At 45.9% G+C, this 26996-nt stretch overlaps 2 protein-coding genes across 2 annotated transcripts in view; both read right to left on the bottom strand.

Annotated features, from left to right (window-relative positions):
- nme7 (NME/NM23 family member 7) overlaps nt 1–26996 on the bottom strand; it is a 1076771-nt gene that overhangs the window by 889942 nt on the left and 159833 nt on the right. The window lies entirely within an intron of this gene.
- The window catches only part of tmem131 (transmembrane protein 131), a 120073-nt gene that overhangs the window by 57569 nt on the left and 35508 nt on the right, over nt 1–26996 (bottom strand). The window contains exons 8-16 of the mRNA XM_039000456.1: nt 19800–19880; nt 16526–16667; nt 13898–14016; nt 13702–13810; nt 11939–12047; nt 10877–11030; nt 9342–9512; nt 8608–8718; nt 2160–2294 (exon numbers count right to left, since the gene is read on the bottom strand). Of these exons, the coding sequence (XP_038856384.1) occupies nt 2160–2294; nt 8608–8718; nt 9342–9512; nt 10877–11030; nt 11939–12047; nt 13702–13810; nt 13898–14016; nt 16526–16667; nt 19800–19880 (1131 nt within the window). The remainder of the gene's footprint in view (nt 1–2159; nt 2295–8607; nt 8719–9341; nt 9513–10876; nt 11031–11938; nt 12048–13701; nt 13811–13897; nt 14017–16525; nt 16668–19799; nt 19881–26996) is intronic.

Raw genomic sequence — 26996 nt, 5'->3', positions numbered from 1 at the left:
ACCTAGGAGACAGAGGTACACACACATCACCCTGATGATAATATCACCTAGGAGACAGAGGTACACACACATCACCCTGATGATAATATCACCTAGGAGACAGAGGTACACACACATCACCCTGATGATAATATCACCTAGGACACAGAGGTACACACACATCACCCTGATGATAATATCACCTAGGCGACAGAGGTACACACACATCACCCTGATGATAATATCACCTAGGACACAGAGGTACACACACATCACCCTGATGATAATATCACCTAGGCGACAGAGGTACACACACATCACCCTGATGATAATATCACCTAGGAGACAGAGGTACACACACATCACCCTGATGATAATATCACCTAGGAGACAGAGGTACACACACATCACCCTGATGATAATATCACCTAGGAGACAGAGGTACACACACATCACCCTGATGATAATATCACCTAGGAGACAGAGGTACACACACATCACCCTGATGATAATATCACCTAGGAGACAGAGGTACACACACATCACCCTGATGATAATATCACCTAGGCGACAGAGGTACACACACATCACCCTGATGATAATATCACCTAGGCGACAGAGGTACACACACATCACCCTGATGATAATATCACCTAGGCGACAGAGGTACACACACATCACCCTGATGATAATATCACCTAGGAGACAGAGGTACACACACATCACCCTGATGATAATATCACCTAGGAGACAGAGGTACACACACATCACCCTGATGATGATAATATCACCTAGGAGACAGAGGTACACACACATCACCCTGATGATAATATCACCTAGGAGACAGAGGTACACACACATCACCCTGATGATAATATCACCTAGGAGACAGAGGTACACATACATCACCCTGATGATAATATCACCTAGGAGACAGAGGTACACATACATCACCCTGATGATAATATCACCTAGGAGACAGAGGTACACACACATCAGCTTGGTGTCCATACCCTAAACATTAACTTTATGTAAATGTTGGGTTGAAAAAAAAAACACTCCAACCTCTGTCTTCCTGTCATTACACTTCCTGCTATCATTCAAATCAGGACATTTGGGTCAATACTTCACTGTCTACTGTAGAGTAGTAAAACCTTAAGCCACAAGCAATACTAATTTAGAACAGTTAATACAACATTGATATAACTGTATATTTGCTTATTCATAAAAGTTATAAAACAGAGTGTAATTCTCACGGTGACCTTTGAACCAGTTCCCTGCAACAAACATCAATTCACTGCCACTGTGCTTCCACTTGCTCTCTGGGGTTTGCTGCTGGCTATGTGTAAAGCAGGGTTTCCCCCACAGTCGGTCCCGGGGCCCCCCTGGGTGCATGTTTCTGCCCTACACAGCTGATTCAAGTCGTCAAAGCTTGATGAGTTGGTTATCTGAAAAAGCTGTGTCGTGCAGAACATGCACCAAGGGTGGCCCCGGGACCACCTCCTCCTCCTCCTCCTCCTCCTCCTCCTCCTCCAGGGTGGCCCCGGGACCGACTGTGGGGAAACCCTGCTGTAAAGCTGTGTCAACTACTACTACTATCATTACTGCTGCTAGTATTACTGCTACTACTACTATCATTACTGCTGCTAGTATTACTGCTACTACTCTCATTACTGCTGCTACTAGTACTGCTGCTAGTATTACTGCTGCTAGTATTACTGCTACTAGTACTGCTGCTAGTATTGCTGCTACTACTACTATCATTACTGCTGCAAGTATTACTGCTACTACTATCATTACTGCTACTAGTATTACTGCTACTACTATCATTACTGCTACTAGTATTACTGCTACTACTCTCATTACTGCTGCTAGTATTACTGCTGCTAGTATTACTGCTACTAGTACTGCTGCTAGTATTACTGCTACTAGTACTGCTGCTAGTATTACTGCTAGTATTGCTGCTACTACTACTATCATTACTGCTGCTAGTATTACTACTACTACTACTATCATTACTGCTACTAGTATTACTGCTACTACTCTCATTACTGCTGCTAGTATTACTGCTACTAGTACTACTACTACTGCTACTAGTATTACTGCTACTAGTACTACTACTACTGCTACTAGTATTACTGCTACTAGTATTGCTGCTACTACAGAGGTGTAGTTCTTACAGTTTTATGCTGTGAAGCAGAGCTGTTGTGTAGTTCTCTGCTGCGGCCCAGAGCTGCTGTCCTGTTCCCTCTCTCTGTCCGCAGCAGCTCCATGGACAGACTGTCCCCTGTCACCAGCCATGACTTGATCTCCAACTGGAGGGAAGGGGTAACACAGGTCAGAGGAGGTTACAGAGAGGTCAGAGGTCAGGAGATGGGGATGCACCGAAAAATTCAAGTTACCGTAAAACAAGTAATAGCCCGGATTGTTTATTTGCTTAAAATCAAATCAACACAACAGGCGCTTATTAGAGTCAGACTACTATTTGAGCCAGGTGTTTATTTCCTTAATCCACACAGCTTTTGCTCATTTGCCTAGTTAATTGTTTCATTCTAGCATTCACTTCTAGCATTTTAATAAATTATTCATTTCCTCCACTAATGTCTTACCATTTACACACATTAACCACGTTTCCATCCAACCATTTCATGCAGATTTAATCAACTTCTTATGGCTGCAGGGGCAGTATTGAGTAGCTTGGATGAAAGGTGCACAGAGGTGCCCAGAGTAAACGGCCTGTTCCTCAGTCCCAGTTGCTAATATATGCATATTATTATTAGTATTGGATAGAAAACACTCTGAAGTTTCTAAAACTGTTTGAATTATGTCTGTGAGTATAACAGAACTCATATGGCAGGCAAAAACATGAGAAGTTCCACTTCCTGTTTGGAATTTTTCTGAGGCTGGTAGTTTTTCAACCAAGATCCTATTGAAATCACAGCGAGATATGAATGAGTTTGCACTTCCTACGGCTTCCACTAGATGTCAACAGTCTGTAGAACTTTGTCTGATGCCTCTACTGTGAAGGGGGGCCGAATGAGAGGGGAATTGGTCAGGTCTGCCTTGACCTGACCATGCATGTTCACATGAGAGGGAGCTCTGTTCCATCGCTCATCTGAAGTCAATGTAATTCTCCGGTTGGAACATTATTCAAGATTTATGTTAAAAACATTATAAAGATTGATTCAATACATCGTTTGACATGTTTCTACTGACTGTTACGGAACTTTTGGACATTTCGTTTGCTTTAAGTGAACGCGCTTCCTGACGTTGGATTTGTTAACCAAACACGCTAACAAAAATAGCTATTACCGAACAAAACTAACATTTATTGTAGAAGTCCTGGGAGTGCATTCCGACAAAGATCAGCAAAGTGAAGATTTATAATGCTATTTATGAGTTTTGTTGACTGCACAATTTGGCGGGTAACTGTGTGGCTTGCTTTTGTGGCTGAACGCTGTTTTCAGATTATTGAATATTGTGTTTTGCCGTGAAGCTTTTTGAAATCTGACACAGCGGTTGCATTAAGAACAAGTTTATCTTTAATTCTATGTAAAACATGTATCTTTCATCAAAGTTTATGATGAATATTTCTGTTATTTGATGTGGCTCTCTGCAATTTCTCCGGATATTTTGGAGGCATTTCTGAACATGGCGCCAATGTAAACTGAGGTTTTTGGATATAAATATCAACTTAATTGAACAAGACATATATTGTGTAACATGAAGTCCTATGCGTGTCATCTGATGATCATCAAAGGTTAGTGATTAATTTTATCTCTATTTGTGCTATTTGTGGCTCCTCTCTTTGGCTGGAAAAATGGCAGAATTTTTCTGTGAGTTGGTGGTGACCTAACATAATCCTTTGTGGTGCTTTCGCTGAAAAGCATATTTGAAACCGGACACTTTGGTGGGATTAACAACAAGATTACCTTTAAAATGATATAAGACACATGTATGTTTGAGGAATTTTAATTATGAGATTTCTGTTATTTGAATTTGGCGCCCTGCACTTTCACTGGCTGTTGTCATATTGATCCCGTTAACGGGACTGCATTAGAAGTTTTAATTACCTGATGCATGAATAAAGTCACAACCGGGCTGATGGAAACATGAAATGCTGGGACAATTTTATAAATGCTGACAAGACAATTTGTTCGTTTGACATGGTGGGATCTTTGTGTGTCAGTAAAATTATGCAAGAAATGCCAGTCTTTATGCGCAAATATTGATATACTGTAATAACCATCATACCGGTTTCATCTGAGGACAAACAGGTTGACCGCTGAGCCACACAGGTTGACCGCTGAGCCACACAGGTTGACCGCTGAGCCACACAGGTTGACCGCTGAGCCACACAGGTTGACCGCTGAGCCACACAGGTTGACCGCTGAGCCACACAGGTTGACCGCTGAGCCACACAGGTTGACCGCTGAGCCACACAGGTTGACCGCTGAGCCACACAGGTTGACCGCTGAGCCACACAGGTTGACCGCTGAGCCACACAGGTTGACCGCTGAGCCACACAGGTTGACCGCTGAGCCACACAGGTTGCAAAATAAATGTGAAGAGATTTTTGACGTTTTTTGAACTGGTACCAAAAAAAACTACACTTTATTCAACACTTCAACACAGAGTTTTTCAATTTAAATTGTTATATAAAATTCTTGCCACCAACAGAATGCTGTATATATATGGGGCATATAACAATCTCAGCTCAGTAGATTTATCAATAGATAATTTATTCTGGTATTGCCTCTCTGTAGCTCGTTTCTGGTCACAGCTTCAGGATTTCAGATTTAAAAAATTATAATAATAACCTCATTCACTTAAAATGAACCAATTAGCAGTGTTGGGATATTTGGAAAGCCATAGTCAGTCAATAAATAATATCATAATACTCATAGGACAGGTTTTCAACTTTAGCTCACAATCTGTGGATAATATACAATTAGAAAGGTTCAATAATTATTCTCCTCTTAGACAGTAGTCCATCTGTAAATAGCCCACCCAATCTACCTACCTCATCCCCATATTGTTTTTATTTACTTTTTGCTCTTTTGCACAACAGTATCTCTACTTGCACATCATCATCTGCTCATCTATCACTCCAGTGTTAATCTGCTAAATTGTAATTACTTCGCTACTATGGCCTATTTATTGCCTCACCTCCTCACGCCATTTGCACACACTGTATATAGACTTTCTTTTTCTCTATTGTGTTATTGACTGTACGTTTGTTTACTCCATGTGTAACTCTGTGTTGTTGTTTGTGTCGCACTGCTTTGCTTTATCTTGGCCAGGTCTCAGTTGTAAATGAGAACTTGTTCTCAACTAGCCTACCTGGTTAAATAAAGGTGTTCTCAACTAGTCTACCTGGTTAAATAAAGGTGTTCTCAACTAGTCTACCTGGTTAAATAAAGGTGAAATAAATAAAGTGTTCAGATGAAGCAGATGCTAAACTATTGGGTTAGGGTTAGGACTGGAACATGTTCCGGGATTCTTCCGATGGCATCGAGGAGTACACCACATCAGTCACTGGCTTCATCAATAAGTGCATCGATGACTTCGTCCCCACAGTGACTGTACGTACATACCCCAACCAGAAGCCATGGATTACAGGCAACATTCGCACTGAGCTAAAGGGTAGAGCTACGCTTTCAAGGTGCGGGACTCTAACCCGGAAGCTTATAAGAAATCCTGCTATGCCCTCCGACGAACCATCAAACAGGCAAAGCGTCAATACAGGGCTAAGATTGAATCACACTACACCGGCTCCGACGCTCGTCTTATGTGGCAGGGCTTGCAAACTATTACAGACTACAAAAGGGAAGCACAGCCGCGAGCTGCCCAGTGACACGAGCCTACCAGACGAGCTAAATCACTTCTATGCTCGCGTCGAGGCAAGCAACACTGAGGCATGCATGAGAGCATCAGCTGTTCCAGACGACTGTGTGATCACGCTCTCCGTAGCTGACGTGAGTAAGGCCTTTAAACAGGTCAACATACACAAGGCTGCGGGGCCAGACAGATTACCAGGACGTGTGCTCCGGGCATGTGCTGACCAACTGGCAGGTGTCTTCACTGACATTTTCAACATGTCCCTGATTGAGTCTGTAATACCAACATGTTCCAAGCAGACCACCATAGTCCCTGTGCCCAAGAACACTAAGGCAACCTGCCTAAATGACTACAGACCCGTAGCACTCACGTCCGTAGCCATGAAGTGCATTGAAAGGCTGGTAAATGGCTCATATCAACACCATTATCCCAGAAACCCTAGACCCACTCCAATTTGCATACCGCCCAAACAGATCCACAGATGATGCAATCTCAATTGCACGCCACACTGCCCTTTCCCACCTGGACAAAAGGAACACCTATGTGAGAATGCTGTTCATTGACTACAGCTCAGCATTCAACACCATAGTGCCCATGAAACTCATCACTAAGCTAAGGACCCTGGGACTAAACACATCCCTCTGCAGCTGGATCCTGGACTTCCTGACGGACCACCCCCAGGTTGTGAGGGTAGGTAGCAACACATCTGCCACCCTGATCCTCAACACATGTTGTGCTGATCAGCCTGTAACACCGTCACCTCTCTCAGTGACGACATGTTGTGCTGATCAGCCTGTAACACCGTCACCTCTCTCAGTGACGACATGTTGTGCTGATCAGCCTGTAACACCGTCACCTCTCTGTGACGACATGTTGTGCTGATCATCAGCCTGTAACACCGTCACCTCCCTCAGTGATGACATGTTGTGCTGATCAGCCTGTAACACCGTCACCTCTCTCAGTGACGACATGTTGTGCTGATCAGCCTGTAACACCGTCACCTCCCTCAGTGACGACATGTTGTGCTGATCATCCTGTAACACCGTCACCTCTCTCAGTGACGACATGTTGTGCTGATCATCCTGTAACACCGTCACCTCTCTGTGACGACATGTTGTGCTGATCAGCCTGTAACACCGTCACCTCTCTCAGTGACGACATGTTGTGCTGATCATCAGCCTGTAACACCGTCACCTCTCTCAGTGACGACATGTTGTGCTGATCATCAGCCTGTAACACCGTCACCTCTCTGTGACGACATGTTGTGCTGATAATCAGCCTGTAACACCGTCACCTCTCTCAGTGACGACATGTTGTGCTGATCAGCCTGTAACACCGTCACCTCCCTCAGTGACGACATGTTGTGCTGATCAGCCTGTAACACCGTCACCGGCTTGTTCTCTCTAAACGGTGCCTCTCTGTCTCTCTGTTTCATTTGGTAGTGGCGGAGGCACCTACTCAGTGCACACCGTTCTGTCTTTTTCACTCTTAGGCCTCGGATGTCTAGGTTCAGGCTGAGGCTCAGAACCAGAAGACTACTAAGAGGTCTAGGTTCAGGCTGAGGCTCAGAACCAGAAGACTACTAAGAGGTCTAGGTTCAGGCTGAGGCTCAGAACCAGAAGACTACCAAGAGGTCTAGGTTCAGGCTGAGGCTCAGAACCAGAAGACTACCAAGAGGTCTAGGTTCAGGCTGAGGCTCAGAACCAGAAGACTACTCAGAGGTCTAGGTTCAGGCTGAGGCTCAGAACCAGAAGACTACTAAGGAGGTCTAGGTTCAGGCTGAGGCTCAGAACCAGAAGACTACTAAGAGGTCTAGGTTCAGGCTGAGGCTCAGAACCAGAAGACTACCAAGAGGTCTAGGTTCAGGCTGAGGCTCAGAACCAGAAGACTACTAAGAGGTCTAGGTTCAGGCTGAGGCTCAGAACCAGAAGACTACTAAGAGGTCTAGGTTCAGGCTGAGGCTCAGAACCAGAAGACTACTCAGAGGTCTAGGTTCAGGCTGAGGCTCAGAACCAGAAGACTACTAAGAGGTCTAGGTTCAGGCTGAGGCTCAGGTTCTCAACCTGAACCTCCTGTCTGGTATTCCCTCCTGAAACTGGTGTGCGATCCTGGGATAAACTTTGAACATTGTTATAGTCAAGAGTATAGGAGCATTAGTTACACAAGAGACGTGAGGGGTGGTGCCATAATGAGGCTTGGGAGGGGCTGAGTGCAGGGAAAACAATCGCACGTGACAGTACTGATAAGGGGAGAAACCGTTTGAAGGCTCACATCACGACGTTCCAATGTTTAGAGATAAGGAGGAGACTCCACCCAAAGTGGGGTACGAATACTACCACGGGGGTAGCTATAGTTAGTGTCTGAATTACAGCTGTGTCGACCCTTTGGGAAGAATTCAACTTGGTTAAGCTTCTCCAGTGTCCGTGAGTTATTTACTCTGACAAATTAGACCTTAACACTGGTTATAACTCCAGTTCTGTTTGTCAAATGAAGATTGTAACAACCGCAGTGTGTTATATAGACTGAGGACAGAGGGGGGGGGGGGGGGGGTAGGACTTTAAAATTTGGCAGAGTATTTTACAAAACAATGATGACCGGTCAAAATTAGTTCTTTAGCAGATCTAGTGTTAAAACGGACCGGCAGCTATTTGGACGTTTTACAGTTAACATGTGGATCTCAAGGTCAGAATGCAGCCAATAAAGAATAGAGTTGTCCCCTCTTGGGGGTTAGTGTGTGTGTGTGTGTGTGTGTGTGTGTGTGTGTGTGTGTGTGTGTGTGTGTCTAACCTCTATTGGGTTGTTGTTGAACACTAGGAACACGATGCTGCTGAAGTCTGTTGAACTGCAGAGCCCAAAGTCCAAGAGGTGCTCCTTGAGACTGGGGGAGAGGACCAGGGGCTGGACAGAACCGAGGACAGAGGACAAATTACATGGGCTGGACAGAACAGAGGACAAACTGACATGGGCTGGACAGAACAGAGGACAAACTGACATGGGCTGGACAGAACAGAGGACAAACTGACATACAGAGGACAAACTGACATGGGCTGGACAGAACAGAGGACAAACTGACATGGGCTGGCCAGAACAGAGGACAAACTGACATGGGCTGGACAGAACAGAGGACAAACTGACATACAGAGGACAAACTGACATGGGCTGGACAGAACAGAGGACAAACTGACATGGGCTGGCCAGAACAGAGGACAAACTGACATGGGCTGGACAGAACAGAGGAGATGTTAGGAAAACAATGAGTGAAAATCTCAATTCCTTGATTCCTCTCTCCTCTCCTTGTCAAACCCCAGGTCTGACCTTCTCATCCAATGGGTTTTGAGGAGAAGGCGAGGAGAGAGGACAAGGAATCAAGGAAATGCAATGGAGATCCTCCCAGAGACAAGATTGTGCAGGGAGGATGATTTGTGTGTGTGTGTGTGTGTGTGTAGATGTGTGTGTGTAGGTGTGTACCTCAAGGTAGCCTGTGTAGGCTCTGACAGGAAGGTGTGTGTGTAGGTGTGTACCTCAAGGTAGCCTGTGTAGGCTCTGACAGGAAGGTGGAACTTGGACATGTTGGTGGCGAGGAGGATGTTGCTGTCGATGTGGATGGAAGGGCGGACGGGACGGAACAGGAGAGAGAAGATGTAGCGAGACTCACGAGGAGGGATTAGAACGGGGGCGCTGAGGTTCTCAACCTGGACAGAGACGAGACAACAGGCTCTTCACAGTACGCCACACCGTAGTCAAATGTTTTTGCAACAGAAAAAGACTAACTTGTTTCATTCTGGTTTGAAACAAGTGCTGAAATAGGATACACTTTGCCTTCTTGATCAGAATAAATAAGATTCCTGCTACTGCTACTCAGAGACAGTACATACAGCCCCTGATCCTATGCTACTCAGAGACAGTACATACAGCCCCTGATCCTATGCTACTCAGAGACAGTACATACAGCCCCTGATCCTATGCTACTCAGAGACAGTACATACAGCCCCTGATCCTATGCTACTCAGAGACAGTACATACAGCCCCTGATCCTATGCTACGCAGAGACAGGACATACAGCCCCTGATCCTATGCTACTCAGAGACAGTACATACAGCCCCTGATCCTATGCTACTCAGAGACAGTACATACAGCCCCTGATCCTATGCTACGCAGAGACAGTACATACAGCCCCTGATCCTATGCTACGCAGAGACAGTACATACAGCCCCTGATCCTATGCTACTCAGAGACAGGACATACAGCCCCTGATCCTATGCTACTCAGAGACAGGACATACAGCCCCTGATCCTATGCTACTCAGAGACAGGACATACAGCCCCTGATCCTATGCTACTCAGAGACAGGACATACAGCCCCTGATCCTATGCTACTCAGAGACAGTACATACAGCCCCTGATCCTATGCTACTCAGAGACAGTACATACAGCCCCTGATCCTATGCTACTCAGAGACAGGACATACAGCCCCTGATCCTATGCTACTCAGAGACAGGACATACAGCCCCTGATCCTATGCTACTCAGGACATACAGCCCCTGATCCTATGCTACTCAGGACATACAGCCCCTGATCCTATGCTACTCAGAGACAGGACATACAGCCCCTGATCCTATGCTACTCAGGACATACAGCCCCTGATCCTATGCTACTCAGAGACAGTACATACAGCCCCTGATCCTATGCTACTCAGAGACAGTACATACAGCCCCTGATCCTATGCTACTCAGAGACAGTACATACAGCCCCTGATCCTATGCTACTCAGAGACAGTACATACAGCCCCTGATCCTATGCTACTCAGAGACAGTACATACAGCCCCTGATCCTATGCTACTCAGAGACAGTACATACAGCCCCTGATCCTATGCTACTCAGAGACAGGACATACAGCCCCTGATCCTATGCTACTCAGAGACAGGACATACAGCCCCTGATCCTATGCTACTCAGAGACAGGACATACAGCCCCTGATCCTATGCTACTCAGAGACAGGACATACAGCCCCTGATCCTATGCTACTCAGAGACAGGACATACAGCCCCTGAACTCACGCTGAACATGGTCTTGGCCTCATCTGGCAGGGTGACGTTGTGTATGCAGACAGCAACGTTGAAGGTGTTGGTTATGAAGACGGTCCTGTTCACGGGGTCTACTGGACTATCTCTGATGTGGAACAACGTGACCGAGTGGTCAAAGCCCAGGTAGCTAGAAGGGGCAGGAGAAAGGGGGAGACCGGTAGAGGTTAAATCACATCGAAACTGACGGGACCAGTTTAGTCTGACTCAGTACAAGCCTAGTCCTGGACTATTTAACTAGAAAGCATCCCCATTGAAAGTCCAGGACGAGGAATAATCTGGGTCCACAGTGTATTTAAACTGGATTCTACAAGAACATAATTGAACTATGATCTTACCAAGACAGCGCTATGATCACAGAACTATGATCTAACCAAGACAGGGCTATGATCACAGAACTATGATCTAACCAAGACAGGGCTATGATCACAGAACTATGATCTAACCAAGACAGGGCTATGATCACAGAACTATGATCTAACCAAGACAGTGCTATGATCACAGAACTATGATCTAACCAAGACAGGGCTATGATCACAGAACTATGATCTAACCAAGACAGTGCTATGATCACAGAACTATGATCTAACCAAGACAGCGCTATGATCACAGAACTATGATCTAACCAAGACAGAACTATGATCTAACCAAGACAGTGCTATGATCACAGAACTATGATCTAACCAAGACAGTGCTATGATCACAGAACTATGATCTAACCAAGACAGTGCTATGATCACAGAACTATGATCTAACCAAGACAGTGCTATGATCACAGAACTATGATCTAACCAAGACAGCGCTATGATCACAGAACTATGATCTAACCAAGACAGCGCTATGATCACAGAACTATGATCTAACCAAGACAGTGCTATGATCTAACCAAGACAGCGCTATGATCACAGAACTATGATCTAACCAATCATGAATAAACCAATACACATGTATCCTACCATCTAAACACATCATGAATTTCAAATCGTTTCAAATCGTGTAAACTGTCCAAAAAAACAACTGATCAAATCAAACTCCTACCCTTGTAGCACCTCCGCGTGGTATGGGACTTCAAGTTTAGACGAGTTTCTCTCCTTAACCTTCACTGTTATTTTACCAGAAAACTGAACTGTTCTTTCTGCTTTTGATGCTGGTAACAAACAACAAAAAAACACAGAGATAATAAAATAACATATTCAATCCATAGATAAGAGAATGTCACAAGAACAGGTCATATTGAATATAATTTAAAGCAGTGGTATTCAAAGTCGAGGTCGTGGGGGGGGGGACTGCAGCTCGCCAAAATGTTAATAATAATACACACGGAACGAAAAAGATAAAACACAACATGCTACAATTTCAAACATTTTACTGAGTTAGTTACAGGAAATCAGTCAATTGAAATAAATTCATTCGGCCCTAATCTATGGATTTCACATGACTGGGAATACAGATATGCATCTGTTGGTCACAGATACCTTACAACAGGTAGGGGTGTGGATCAGAAAACCAGTCAGTATCTGATGTGACCACCATGTCCCTCATGCAGCGTGACACCTCTCCTTCACATAGAGTTGATCAGGCTGTTGATTGTGGCCTGTGGAATGTTGTCCCACTCCTCTTCAATGGCTGTGTGAAGTTGCTGGATATTGGAGGGAACTGGAACGGGGTGTCGTACATGTCCAGAGCATCCCAAACATGCTCAATAGGTGACATGTCTGGTGAGTGTGCAGTCCATGGAAGAACTGGGACATTTTCAGCTTTCAGGAATTGTGTACAGATCCTTGCGACATGGAGCCGTGCATTATCATGCTGAAACATGAGGTGATGGAGGTGGATGAATGGCACGACAATGGGCCTCAGGATCTCATCACGGTATCTCTGTGCATTCAAATTGCCATCGATAAAATGCAATTGTGTTCATAGTCCGTAGGTTATGCCTGCCCATACCATAACCCCACCGCCACCATGGGGCACTCTGTTCACAACGTTGACATCAGCAAACCGCTCGCCCACATGACGCCATACAAATTTCTATAGAATTACGCTTACGGTGGAGAAATGAACATTGAATTCTCTGGCAACAGCTCTGTTGGACATTCCTGCAGTCAGAATACCAAATCGCACACTCCCTCAAAACATCTGTGGCATTGTGCTGTGTGACAAAACGGCACATTGTAGAGCGGCATTTTATTGCCCCCAGCACAAGGTGCACCTGCGTAATGAACATGCTATTTAAATCGGCTTCTTGCCACACCTGTCAGGTGGATGGATTATCTTGGCAGAGGAGAAATGCTCACTAACAGGAATGTTAATAAAACATTTTAGAGAAATAAGGTTTTTGTGTGTATTTCTGGGACCTTTTCTTTCAGCATGAAACATGGGACCAACACTGTACATGTTGCGTTTATATTTTTGTTCAGTGTAGCTTTAAAAACAGAAACATTTTCTCTACACGCCTACAGCTCGAAATTAACTGCGGCACTTATGAGTTTTTTTTGTGGCCCCCCCAACGTCGCCCATCCCTGGACTATGTCATGGAAAGAACAGGTGGTCCTAATGTTTTGTACACTCAGTACACCCGCTGAAGAACTGTGAATACCACTGATTTAAAGACATTTATAAATAGCTTTTCTTCTAAGACACCAACTGAAAGGTTAACCACCTGACAACGTAATGTTATTTCTATTCACTGAGTTTAATAAAAGGTTAGCAATGGCATGGTTTTGGTTTTGGCTCCGTGGTTAATATTTCAGGTATCTCAATTCAAGTGATTTAACATTTCAAAAGATCACAAGACTTACCATCAAAACGAATACTTGCAACTTTGGTATATCTACTCTCTCCTGCTTTTAGTGTGATTGCTTTGAAATTGATCGTAACCGCTTCGTTGAATGGCGTCGTCCGTATACTCTGAAAAAAAACAAAATACAGCTTTAACAGGACGTCAGAACGGAGTCAACAGGAAATACCAAGAGGAGGAAATACCAAGCAACTCACCGTGATTAAAACATCTTTCGTTCCCGAATTCAGTAGATGTAAGTTCAACTGTTTCGGCCGATCTTGTGACCGTAGCGTACCGAAGTCTAGCATCTCTGTGGAGGAGTAGATACCAGGGGCTAGAGGGAAGAGACCATACAGAAAGAACGTATCAACTACAAATACACCATGACAGCGCAATACACAAGGGGTGGAACAGTGGCAAAGGTACCCACAGGACAAACAGAATAATATTAGTCTGAGGAGAGATTAAATAGCATTAATACAACAAAAATAATTCTAAACACACCTTTAGTTTACAAAGTTAAACAGATGTATTTTTTCTTCATAATAAGCAGGAGTAATATTCTTAGATCAGTCAACAGACCAGTCAACAGACCGAGATTAAAACCATTAGGTTAAATGATCGTTCATTAAAGACCCTTTAAAAGGATATTTAAGGCTTGTCCCTAAACAGACAACAGACCGAGATTACCTCTACAGGCAGTATGATAACCTGGTCTAATACCTGAGGTGACCTCCACCTCTACAGGCAGTATGATAACCTGGTCTAATACCTGAGGTGACCTCCACCTCTACAGGCAGTATGATAACCTGGTCTAATACCTGAGGTGACCTCCACCTCTACAGGCAGTATGATAACCTGGTCTAATACCTGAGGTGACCTATACAGGCAGTATGATAACCTGGTCTAATACCTGAGGTGACCTCCACCTCTACAGGCAGTATGATAAACTGGTCTAATACCTGAGGTGACCTCTACAGGCAGTATGATAAACTGGTCTAATACCTGAGGTGACCTCCACCTCTACAGGCAGTATGATAAACTGGTCTAATACCTGAGGTGACCTCTACAGGCAGTATGATAACCTGGTCTAATACCTGAGGTGACCTCCACCTCTACAGGCAGTATGATAAACTGGTCTAATACCTGAGGTGACCTCCACCTCTACAGGCAGTATGATAAACTGGTCTAATACCTGAGGTGACCTCCACCTCTACAGGCAGTATGATAACCTGGTCTAATACCTGAGGTGACCTCCACCTCTACAGGCAGTATGATAAACTGGTCTAATACCTGAGGTGACCTCCACCTCTACAGGCAGTATGATAAACTGGTCTAATACCTGAGGTGACCTCCACCTCTACAGGCAGTATGATAAACTGGTCTAATACCTGAGGTGACCTCCACCTCTACAGGCAGTATGATAACCTGGTCTAATACCTGAGGTGACCTCCACCTCTACAGGCAGTATGATAACCTGGTCTAATACCTGAGGTGACCTCCACCTCTACAGGCAGTATGATAACCTGGTCTAATACCTGAGGTGACCTATACAGGCAGTATGATAACCTGGTCTAATACCTGAGGTGACCTCCACCTCTACAGGCAGTATGATAACCTGGTCTAATACCTGAGGTGACCTCCACCTCTACAGGCAGTATGATAAACTGGTCTAATACCTGAGGTGACCTCCACCTCTACAGGCAGTATGATAACCTGGTCTAATACCTGAGGTGACCTCCACCTCTACAGGCAGTATGATAACCTGGTCTAATACCTGAGGTGACCTCCACCTCTACAGGCAGTATGATAAACTGGTCTAATACCTGAGGTGACCTCCACCTCTACAGGCAGTATGATAACCTGGTCTAATACCTGAGGTGACCTCCACCTCTACAGGCAGTATGATAAACTGGTCTGATACCTGAGGTGACCTCCACCTCTACAGGCAGTATGATAAACTGGTCTAATATCTGAGGTGACCTCCACCTCTACAGGCAGTATGATAACCTGGTCTAATACCTGAGGTGACCTCCACCTCTACAGGCAGTATGATAACCTGGTCTAATACCTGAGGTGACCTCCACCTCTACAGGCAGTATGATAACCTGGTCTGATACCTGAGTTGACCTCCACCTCTACAGGCAGTATGATAACCTGGTCTAATACCTGAGGTGACCTCCACCTCTACAGGCAGTATGATAACCTGGTCTAATACCTGAGGTGACCTCCACCTCTACAGGCAGTATGATAACCTGGTCTAATACCTGAGGTGACCTCCACCTCTACAGGCAGTATGATAACCTGGTCTAATACCTGAGGTGACCTCCACCTCTACAGGCAGTATGATAACCTGGTCTAATACCTGAGGTGACCTCCACCTCTACAGGCAGTATGATAACCTGGTCTAATACCTGAGGTGACCTCCACCTCTACAGGCAGTATGATAACCTGGTCTAATACCTGAGGTGACCTCCACCTCTACAGGCAGTATGATAACCTGGTCTAATACCTGAGGTGACCTCCACCTCTACAGGCAGTATGATAAACTGGTCTAATACCTGAGGTGACCTCTACAGGCAGTATGATAACCTGGTCTAATACCTGAGGTGACCTCTACAGGCAGTATGATAACCTGGTCTAATACCTGAGGTGACCTCCACCTCTACAGGCAGTATGATAACCTGGTCTAATACCTGAGGTGACCTCCACCTCTACAGGCAGTATGATAACCTGGTCTAATACCTGAGGTGACCTCCACCTCTACAGGCAGTATGATAACCTGGTCTAATACCTGAGGTGACCTCCACCTCTACAGGCAGTATGATAACCTGGTCTAATACCTGAGGTGACCTCCACCTCTACAGGCAGTATGATAACCTGGTCTTCGTTGGTTTTGATCCTAATGAAGGCTGTGTGGTTGTCTGCATCTCTCGACGAGAAGCTAGCCCTCATCACACCCTTCGTCTCAAACGGAGGGATCTCCTACAACACAGAGAGATGAACAAGATGAATATAACAAGGACACAGACAGGATGCTTCCCAAATGGCTAGTACGTTAATAGTGCACTACTTTTGACCACATTCTCTAGTGCACTATAAAGGGAATAGGGATCCATTTGGGAAGCTGCATCAGAGCGAGGTACCCTAGAGCAGGAACTAGTGGTCAGAGCGAGGGACCCTAGAGCAGGAACTAGCGGTCAGAGCGAGGGACCCTAGAGCAGGAACTAGCGGTCAGAGCGAGGGACCCTAGAGCAGGAACTAGCGGTCAGAGCGAGGGACCCTAGAGCAGGAACTAGCGGTCAGAGCGAGGGACCCTAGAGCAGGAACTAGCGGTCAGAGCGAGGGACCCTAGAGCAGGAACTAGCGGTCAGAGCGAGGGACCCTAGAGCAGGAACTAGCGGTCAGAGCGAGGGACCCTAGAGCAGGAACTAGCGGTCAGAGCGAGGGACCCTAGAGCAGGAACTAGCGGTCAGTGCGAGGGACCCTAGAGCAGGAACTAGCGGTCAGTGCGAGGGACCCTAGAGCAGGAACTAGCGGTCAGAGCGAGGGATCCTAGAGCAAGAACTAGCGGTCAGTGCGAGGGACCCTAGAGCAGGAACTAGCGGTCAAAGCGAGGGACAATAGAGCAGGAACTAGCGGTCAGAGCGAGGGACCCTAGAGCAGGAACTAGTAGTCAGAGCGAGGGACCCTAGAGCAGGAACTAGTGGTCAGAGCGAGGGACCCTAGAGCAGGAACTAGTGGTCAGAGCGAGGGACCCTAGAGCAGGAACTAGCGGTCAGAGCGAGGGACCCTAGAGCAGGAACTAGTGGTCAGAGCGAGGGACCCTAGAGCAGGAACTAGCTGTCAGAGCGAGCGACCCTAGAGCAGGAACTAGTGGTCAGTGCGAGGGACCCTAGAGCAGGAACTAGTGGTCAGAGCGAGTGACCCTAGAGCAGGAAGTAGTGAAGGATCCCTGCTGTAGAGACAACTGACAGGGTTCTGACTAGATGGAGTACAGCTATGACAGGAATAGATTTTCTTAAAAAAGGACATTTTACTCCAAAATGAATGAAAATAAAATGATGTTGACCACATTTAAAATATAATAAAATATAATTTCCACCTCCAGAAATGAGCCCAATAACATATTGGTAAAACTTTAAATTATAGCCTATGCATGGGTTCAGACTAGAGGGAGTACAGCAACGACCGAAAGTGACTTCTTCATAGCAGGTTACGAGAATTTACGCAGCAGGTTAGGATAATTCATGTGGCAGGTTATGAAAGTGGTTCCCAAACTGTGGGGCGAGGGGTAGGCAGAGGGAGACGCGGGGTCGCCGCCCCCAAAATGTAAAATACACTCAACAAAAACAAACGCAACATCCAAAGATTTTACTGAGTTACAGTTTATATAAAGGAAATCAGTCAACTGAAATAAATAAATTAGGCCCTAATCTATAGATTTCACATGACTGGGAATACAGATATGCATCTGTTGGTCACAGATACCTTACAACAGGTAGGGGCGTGGATCAGAAAACCAGTCAGTATCTGGTGTGACCACCGTTTGCCTCATGCAGCGTGACACATCTCCTTCACATAGAGTTGATCAGGCTGTTGATTGTGGAATGTTGTCCCACTCCTCTTCAATGGCTGTGTGAAGTTCCTGGATATTGGCGGGAACTGGAACACGCTGTCGTACACGTCGATCCAGAGCATCCCAAACATGCTCAATGGGTGACATGTCTGGTGAGTGTGCAGGTCATGGAAGAAAATGGGACATTTTCAGCTTCTAGGAATTGTGTACAGATGGGGCCGTGCATTATCATATTATAAAACTATGAAATAACACATATGGAATCATAACCAAAAAAAGTGTTAAACAAATCAAAATATATTTGAGATTTCTTCAAAGTAGCCACACTTTGCCTTGATGACAGCTTTGCCATCAGAGTGAAACAGCTACTGGGTTAGGAGACTTAGGTTAAGGTTATAAACAGTGTAATGGTTAGGAGACTTAGGTTAAGGTTATATAAAGGGTAAGGGTTAGGAGACTTAGGTTAAGGTTATATAAAGGGTAAGGGTTAGGAGACTTAGGTTAAGGTTATATAAAGGGTAAGGGTTAGGAGACTTAGGTTAAGGTTATAAACAGTGTAATGGTTAGGAGACTTAGGTTAAGGTTATATAAAGGGTAAGGGTTAGGAGACTTAGGTTAAGGTTATATAAAGGGTAAGGGTTAGGAGACTTAGGTTAAGGTTATATAAAGGGTAAGGGTTAGGAGACTTAGGTTAAGGTTATATAAAGGGTAAGGGTTAGGAGACTTAGGTTAAGGTTATATAAAGGGTAAGGGTTAGGAGACTTAGGTTAAGGTTATATAAAGGGTAAGGGTTAGCTAAAATGCTCTGCTAACCTAGAGTTTCCAGAGCACGAGCACGTTTAGTTTTTTGACCGTAGCACTACACAGCTGATTCAAATAACCAATTCATCAAACTTTGAATCAGTTGTGTCGTGCTACGGTCAAAAAACCAAAACATTCACCCAGGTGGGCCCCCGGGACCGAGTTAGGGGGGGGCCCCGGGACCGAGTTAGGGGGGGGCCCCGGGACCGAGTTAGGGGGGGGCCCCGGGACCGAGTTAGGGGGGGGCCCCGGGACCGAGTTAGGGGGGGGCCCCGGGACCGAGTTAGGGGGGGGCCCCGGGACCGAGTTAGGGGGGGGCCCCGGGACCGAGTTAGGGGGGGGGCCCCGGGACCGAGTTAGGGGGGGGCCCCGGGACCGAGTTAGGGGGTGGGCCCGGGACCGAGTTAGGGGGGGGCCCCGGGACCGAGTTAGGGGGGGCCCCGGGACCGAGTTAGGGGGGGCCCCAGGACCGAGTCGAGTTAGGGGGGGCCCCAGGACCGAGTTAGGGGGGGCCCCAGGACCGAGTTAGGGGGGGCCCCAGGACCGAGTTAGGGGGGGCCCCAGGACCGAGTTAGAGAAACCATGTCTCATCTGCTACGAAAAGTCACTTCCGGTCGAAGCTGTGCTCCCTCTAAATCACAACCAACCCATTGGACAGGATTGAATTTGACATCATAAGAGACAACTATTTGACATTCTGATTTGATATGAAAAAGAGACAGAAACATGAAACTAACCCAGAATGTTCTGGTGCCTCCTTGTTGACCTGTAGGCAGGTCCAGGTGGAGGTCTCCCCCACTTGAGTACATCTCCACAACCTGTTATAAACATTGTCAAATGTTGGATTAAAACAAGTCCACAGATTTGCTAATAAAAGGCCTCATTAGAACAGACTGGTATTACTTCTCATGTCATTTAGTGTTGTTTACTGTTCCAAACAGGCAGAAAAAATAATTGTATAATCTAACAGAACTTGTTGATCACATAATGATGATGAGCCAGTTTATAGGGAGGAGGTCAGAGACCTGGCAGTGTGGTGCCAGGACAACAACCTCTCCCTCAATGTGATCAAGACAAAGGCGGGAACACGCCAACATTCACATCGGCGGGGCTGTAGTGGAGCGGGTCGGGAATTTCAAGTTCCTTGGCGTCCACATCACCAACAAACTATCATGGTCCAAACAATCAAAGACAGTTGTGAAGAGGGCACGACAACACCTATTCCCCCTCAGGAGACTGAAAAGATTTGGCATGGGTCCCCAGATCCTCAAAAAAGTTCTACAGCTGCACCATCGAGAGCATGCTGACGGGTTGCATAACCGCCTGGTATGGCAACTGCTCAGCATCTGACTAAGGCGCTACAGAGGGTAAAGCATTTACATTGACACCCCACCAACCCCATGTGTTTTGTACACTGCTGCTACTCACTGTTTATTATCTATGCATAGTCACGTCACCCCTACCTACATGTACAAATTACCTCAACTAACCTGTACCCCCGCACACTGACTCAGTAGCGGTACCCCCTGTATATAGCCTCCACATTGACTCTGTACCGGTACCCCCTGTATATAGCCTCCACATTGACTCTGTACCAGTACCCCCTGTATATAGCCTCCACATTGACTCTGTACCGTAACACCCTGTATATAGCCTCCACATTGACTCTGTACCGTAACACCCTGTATATAGCCTCCACATTGACTCTGTACCGTAACACCCTGTATATAGCCTCCACATTGACTCTGTACCGGTACCCCCTGTATATAGCCTCCACATTGACTCTGTACCGGTGCCCCCTGTATATAGCCTCCACATTGACTCTGTACCGGTACCCCCTGTATATAGCCTCCACATTGACTCTGTACCAGTACCCCCTGTATATAGCCTCCACATTGACTCTGTACCGTAACACCCTGTATATAGCCTCCACATTGACTCTGTACCGGTACCCCCTGTATATAGCCTCCACATTGACTCTGTACCGGTACCCCCTGTATATAGCCTCCACATTGACTCTGTACCGGTACCCCCTGTATATAGCCTCCACATTGACTCTGTACCGGTACCCCCTGTATATAGCCTCCACATTGACTCTGTACCGTAACACCCTGTATATAGCCTCCACATTGACTCTGTACCGGTACCCCCTGTATATAGCCTCCACATTGACTCTGTACCGGTACCCCCTGTATATAGCCTCCACATTGACTCTGTACCAGTACCCCCTGTATATAGCCTCCACATTGACTCTGTACCGTAACACCCTGTATATAGCCTCCACATTGACTCTGTACCGGTACCCCCTGTATATAGCCTCCACATTGACTCAGTAGCGGTACCCCCTGTATATAGCCTCCACATTGACTCAGTACCGGTACCCCCTGTATATAGCCTCCACATTGACTCTGTACCGGTACCCCCTGTATATAGCCTCCACATTGACTCTGTACCGGTACCCCCTGTATATAGCCTCCACATTGACTCTGTACCGGTACCCCCTGTATATAGCCTCCACATTGACTCTGTACCGGTACCCCCTGTATATAGCCTCCACATTGACTCTGTACCGTAACACCCTGTATATAGCCTCCACATTGACTCTGTACCGGTACACCCTGTATATAGCCTCCACATTGACTCTGTACCGGTACCCCCTGTATATAGCCTCCACATTGACTCTGTACCGGTACCCCCTGTATATAGCCTCCACATTGACTCTGTACCGGTACACCCTGTATATAGCCTCCACATTGACTCTGTACCGGTACTCCCTGTATATAGCCTCCACATTGACTCAGTAGCGGTACCCCCTGTATATAGCCTCCACACTGACTCAGTAGCGGTACCCCCTGTATATAGCCTCCACATTGACTCTGTACCGGTACCCCCTGTATATAGCCTCCACATTGACTCTGTACCGTAACACCCTGTATATAGCCTCCACATTGACTCTGTACCGTAACACCCTGTATATAGCCTCCACATTGACTCTGTACCGGTACACCCTGTATATAGCCTCCACATTGACTCTGTACCGGTACCCCCTGTATATAGCCTCCACATTGACTCTGTACCGGTACCCCCTGTATATAGCCTCCACATTGACTCTGTACCGGTACCCCCCTCTATATAGCCTCCACATTGACTCTGTACCGGTACACCCTGTATATAGCCTCCACATTGACTCTGTACCGGTACCCCCTGTATATAGCCTCCACATTGACTCTGTACCAGTACCCCCTGTATATAGCCTCCACATTGACTCTGTACCGTAACACCCTGTATATAGCCTCCACATTGACTCTGTACCGTAACACCCTGTATATAGCCTCCACATTGACTCTGTACCGGTACCCCCTGTATATAGCCTCCACATTGACTCTGTACCGGTACCCCCTGTATATAGCCTCCACATTGACTCAGTAGCGGTACCCCCTGTATATAGCCTCCACATTGACTCAGTACCGGTACCCCCTGTATATAGCCTCCACATTGACTCTGTACCGGTACCCCCTGTATATAGCCTCCACATTGACTCTGTACCGGTACCCCCTGTATATAGCCTCCACATTGACTCTGTACCGGTACCCCCTGTATATAGCCTCCACATTGACTCTGTACCGGTACCCCCTGTATATAGCCTCCACATTGACTCTGTACCGGTACCCCCTGTATATAGCCTCCACATTGACTCTGTACCGTAATACCCTGTATATAGCCTCCACATTGACTCTGTACCGGTACCTCCTGTATATAGCCTCCACATTGACTCTGTACCGTAACACCCTGTATATAGCCTCCACATTGACTCAGTAGCGGTACCCCCTGTATATAGCCTCCACATTGACTCTGTACCGTAACACCCTGTATATAGCCTCCACATTGACTCTGTACCGGTACCCCCTGTATATAGCCTCCACATTGACTCTGTACCGGTACCCCCTGTATATAGCCTCCACATTGACTCTGTACCGGTACCCCCTGTATATAGCCTCCACATTGACTCTGTACCAGTACCCCCTGTATATAGCCTCCACATTGACTCTGTACCGTAACACCCTGTATATAGCCTCCACATTGACTCTGTACCGGTACCTCCTGTATATAGCCTCCACATTGACTCTGTACCGGTACCCCCTGTATATAGCCTCCACATTGACTCTGTACGGGTACCCCCTGTATATAGCCTCCACATTGACTCTGTACCGGTACCCCCTGTATATAGCCTCCACATTGACTCTGTACCGGTACCCCCTGTATATAGCCTCCACATTGACTCTGTACTGGTACCCCCTGTATATAGCCTCCACATTGACTCTGTACCGGTACCCCCTGTATATAGCCTCCACATTGACTCTGTACCGGTACCCCCTGTATATAGCCTCCACATTGACTCTGTACCGGTACCCCCTGTATATAGCCTCCACATTGACTCTGTACCGGTACCCCCTGTATATAGCCTCCACATTGACTCTGTACCGGTACCCCCTGTATATAGCCTCATTACTGATATGTTGTATTATTTTTTACTTTAGTTTATATGGTAAATATTTTCTTAACTCTTCTTGAACTGCATTGTTGGTTAAGGGCTTGTAAGTCAGCATTTCACGGTAATGTCTACACTTGTTGTATTCAGCATTTCACGGTAATGTCTACACTTGTTGTATTCAGCATTTCACGGTAATGTCTACACTTGTTGTATTCAGCATTTCACGGTAATGTCTACACTTGTTGTATTCAGCATTTCACGGTAAGGTCTACACTTGTTGTATTCAGCATTTCACGGTAAGGTCTACACTTGTTGTATTCAGCATTTCACAGTAAGGTCTACACCTATTGTATTCAGCATTTCACGGTAATGTCTACACTTGTTGTATTCAGCATTCCACGGTAATGTCTACACTTGTTGTATTCAGCATTCCACGGTAATGTCTACACTTGTTGTATTCAGCATTTCACCGTAAGGTCTACACTTGTTGTATTCAGCATTTCACGGTAAGGTCTACAGTTGTTGTATTCAGCATTTCACTGTGAGGTCTACTGCACTTGTTGTATTCAGCATTTCACGGTAAGGTCTACTACACTTGTTGTATTCAGCATTTCACAGTAAGGTCTACACTTGTTGTATTCAGCATTTCACAGTAAGGTCTACACTTGTTGTATTCAGCATTTCACGGTAATGTCTACACTTGTTGTATTCAGCATTTCACAGTAAGGTCTACACTTGTTGTATTCAGCATTTCACAGTAAGGTCTACACTTGTTGTATTCAGCATTTCACAGTAAGGTCTACACTTGTTGTATTCAGCATTTCACAGTAAGGTCTACACTTGTTGTATTCAGCATTTCACGGTAAGGTCTACACTTGTTGTATTCAGCATTTCACAGTAAGGTCTACACTTGTTGTATTCAGCATTTCACAGTAAGGTCTACACTTGTTGTATTCAGCATTTCACAGTAAGGTCTACACTTGTTGTATTCGGTGCATTTCACAGTAAGGTCTACACTTGTTGTATTCAGCATTTCACAGTAAGGTCTACACTTGTTGTATTCAGCATTTCACAGTAAGGTCTACACTTGTTGTATTCAGCATTTCACAGTAAGGTCTACACTTGTTGTATTCAGCATTTCACAGTAAGGTCTACACTTGTTGTATTCGGCATATGTGACAAATACAGTTTGATTTGATCTTATCTAATGCTTAAAGCATCAGACAAGCTTTGGCCGTATGTAGTTGGTTTTATTCAAACACATAGGGTGTGTGTCTATATGGAAAAATACATTGAAACAGTTTGACAAATCGATTGGTCGAAAGAACTGAACGACTCTCAGTAGACCAATATTTTTTGGGGTCAAGGACGCTGTCGTACACGTCGATCCAGAGCATCCCAAACATGCTCAACGGGTGACATGTCTGGTGAGTGTGCAGGCCATGGAAGAACTGGGACATATTCAGCTTCCAGGAATTGTGTACAGATCCTTGTGACATTAGGGCCGTGTATTATCATGCTGAAACATGAGGTGATGGAGGTGGATGAATGGCATGATAGTGGGCCTCAGGATCTCATCACGGTATCTCTGTGCATTCAAATTGCCATCGATAAAACGCAATTGTGTTCATTGTCTGTAGCTTATGTCTACCCATACCATAACCCCACCGCCACCATGGGGCACTCTGTTCACAACGTTGACATCAGCAAACCGCCGTCTGCCATCTGCCCAGTACAGTTGAAACCAGTACAGTTGAGCCAGTGACCATCGAAGTCGGTTACGACGCTAAACTGCAGTCAGGTCACGACCCTGGTGAGGACGACGAGCCTGGAGATGAGCTTCCCTGAGACGGGTTCTGACAGTTTGTGCAGAAATTCTTCAGTTGTGCAAACACACAGTTTTCATCAGCTGTCCCGGTGGCTGGTCTCAGACAATCCCACAGGTAAAGAAAACGGATGTGGAGGCCCAGGGCTGTTACGGAGTCTAGTTGATAGGTATCCGACTAGCCGGACTGTTCCCCCGGACTCCGCGTATAGGAAATGCTGGCGTGGTAACACGTCTGCGGTTGTCGACAGGACAGTAGTGGAGGAGGTGGAAAGTGTTAAGTTCCTCGGTGTACACGTCACGGACAAACTGAAATGGTCCACCCACACAGACAGCGTGGTGAATACAAGCAGCTTCTATCTCAAGGCCATCAGACTGTTAAACAGCCGTCACTAACTCAGAGAGGCTGAAGAACAGCTTCTATCTCAAGGCCATCAGACTGTTAAACAGCCGTCACTAACTCAGAGAGGCTGCTGCCAACATACCTTTATTAAAGTGGCCAGTGACTTGACTGTATCACTTTAAATAATGTTTACATATCCTACATTACTCATCTCATAAGTATATACTGTATTCTATACCATCTACTGCATCTTGCCTATGCTGTTCGGCCATCGCTCATCCGTATATTCTTATTCCATCCCTTTACATTGTGTGTATTAGGAAGTTGTTGTGAATTTGTTAGATGACTTGTTAGATATTACTGCATTGTCAGAACTAAAAGTACAAGCATTTCGCCACACTAGCATTAACATCTGCTAACCATGTGTATGTGACCAATACAATTTGATCTGAGGCCGGGTGGACGTACTGCCAAATTCTCTCAGATGTTGGAGGAGGCTTCTGGTAAAATTATCTTGCAACAGCTCTGCAGTCAGTGCTCCCTCAAAACATCTGTGGCATTGTGCTGTGTTACAATACTGCACATTTTAGATTGGGCTTTTATTGTCCCCAGCACAAGGTGCATCTGTGTAATGATCATGCTGTTGAATCAGCTTCTTGATACGCCACACCTGTCAGGTGGATGGATTATCTTGGCAAATGCTCACTAACAGGGATGTAAACAAATTTGTGAGCACAATTTGAGAGAAATAAGCTTTTTGTGCGTATGAAACATTTCTGGGATCTTTTAACATGGGACCAACACTTTACATGTTGCGTTTATATTTGTGTTCAGTACAATATGAATATTCATACAATATTTGGAGTACATGTAAGATAAGAACATACTATTACACACCTCTCCAAACTGTGGGTTTCAGTGAGAGGACTAACTGGTGTCTCCAAGTGGACACACACACCTCTCCAAACTGTGGGTTTCAGTGAGAGGACTAACTGGTGTCTCCAAGTGGCCCCACACCTCTCCAAACTGTGGGTTTCAGTGAGAGGACTAACTGGTGTCTCCAAGTGGACACACACCTCTCCAAACTGTGGATTTCAGTGACGACAACTGGTGTCTCCAAGTGGCCCCACACCTCTCCAAACTGTGGGTTTCAGTGAGAGGACTAACTGGTGTCTTCAAGTGTCCCCACACCTCTCCAAACTGTGGATTTCAGTGAGAGGACTAACTGGTGTCTCCAAGTGGACACACACCTCTCCAAACTGTGGGTTTCAGTG

Source organism: Salvelinus namaycush, chromosome 9 (genome assembly GCF_016432855.1).
Source record: "Salvelinus namaycush isolate Seneca chromosome 9, SaNama_1.0, whole genome shotgun sequence".
In the NCBI taxonomy this organism is placed as follows: domain Eukaryota; kingdom Metazoa; phylum Chordata; class Actinopteri; order Salmoniformes; family Salmonidae; genus Salvelinus; species Salvelinus namaycush.
The sequence above is the reverse complement of the archived record's forward strand: the minus strand, read 5'-3'. Positions and strand labels throughout refer to the sequence as shown.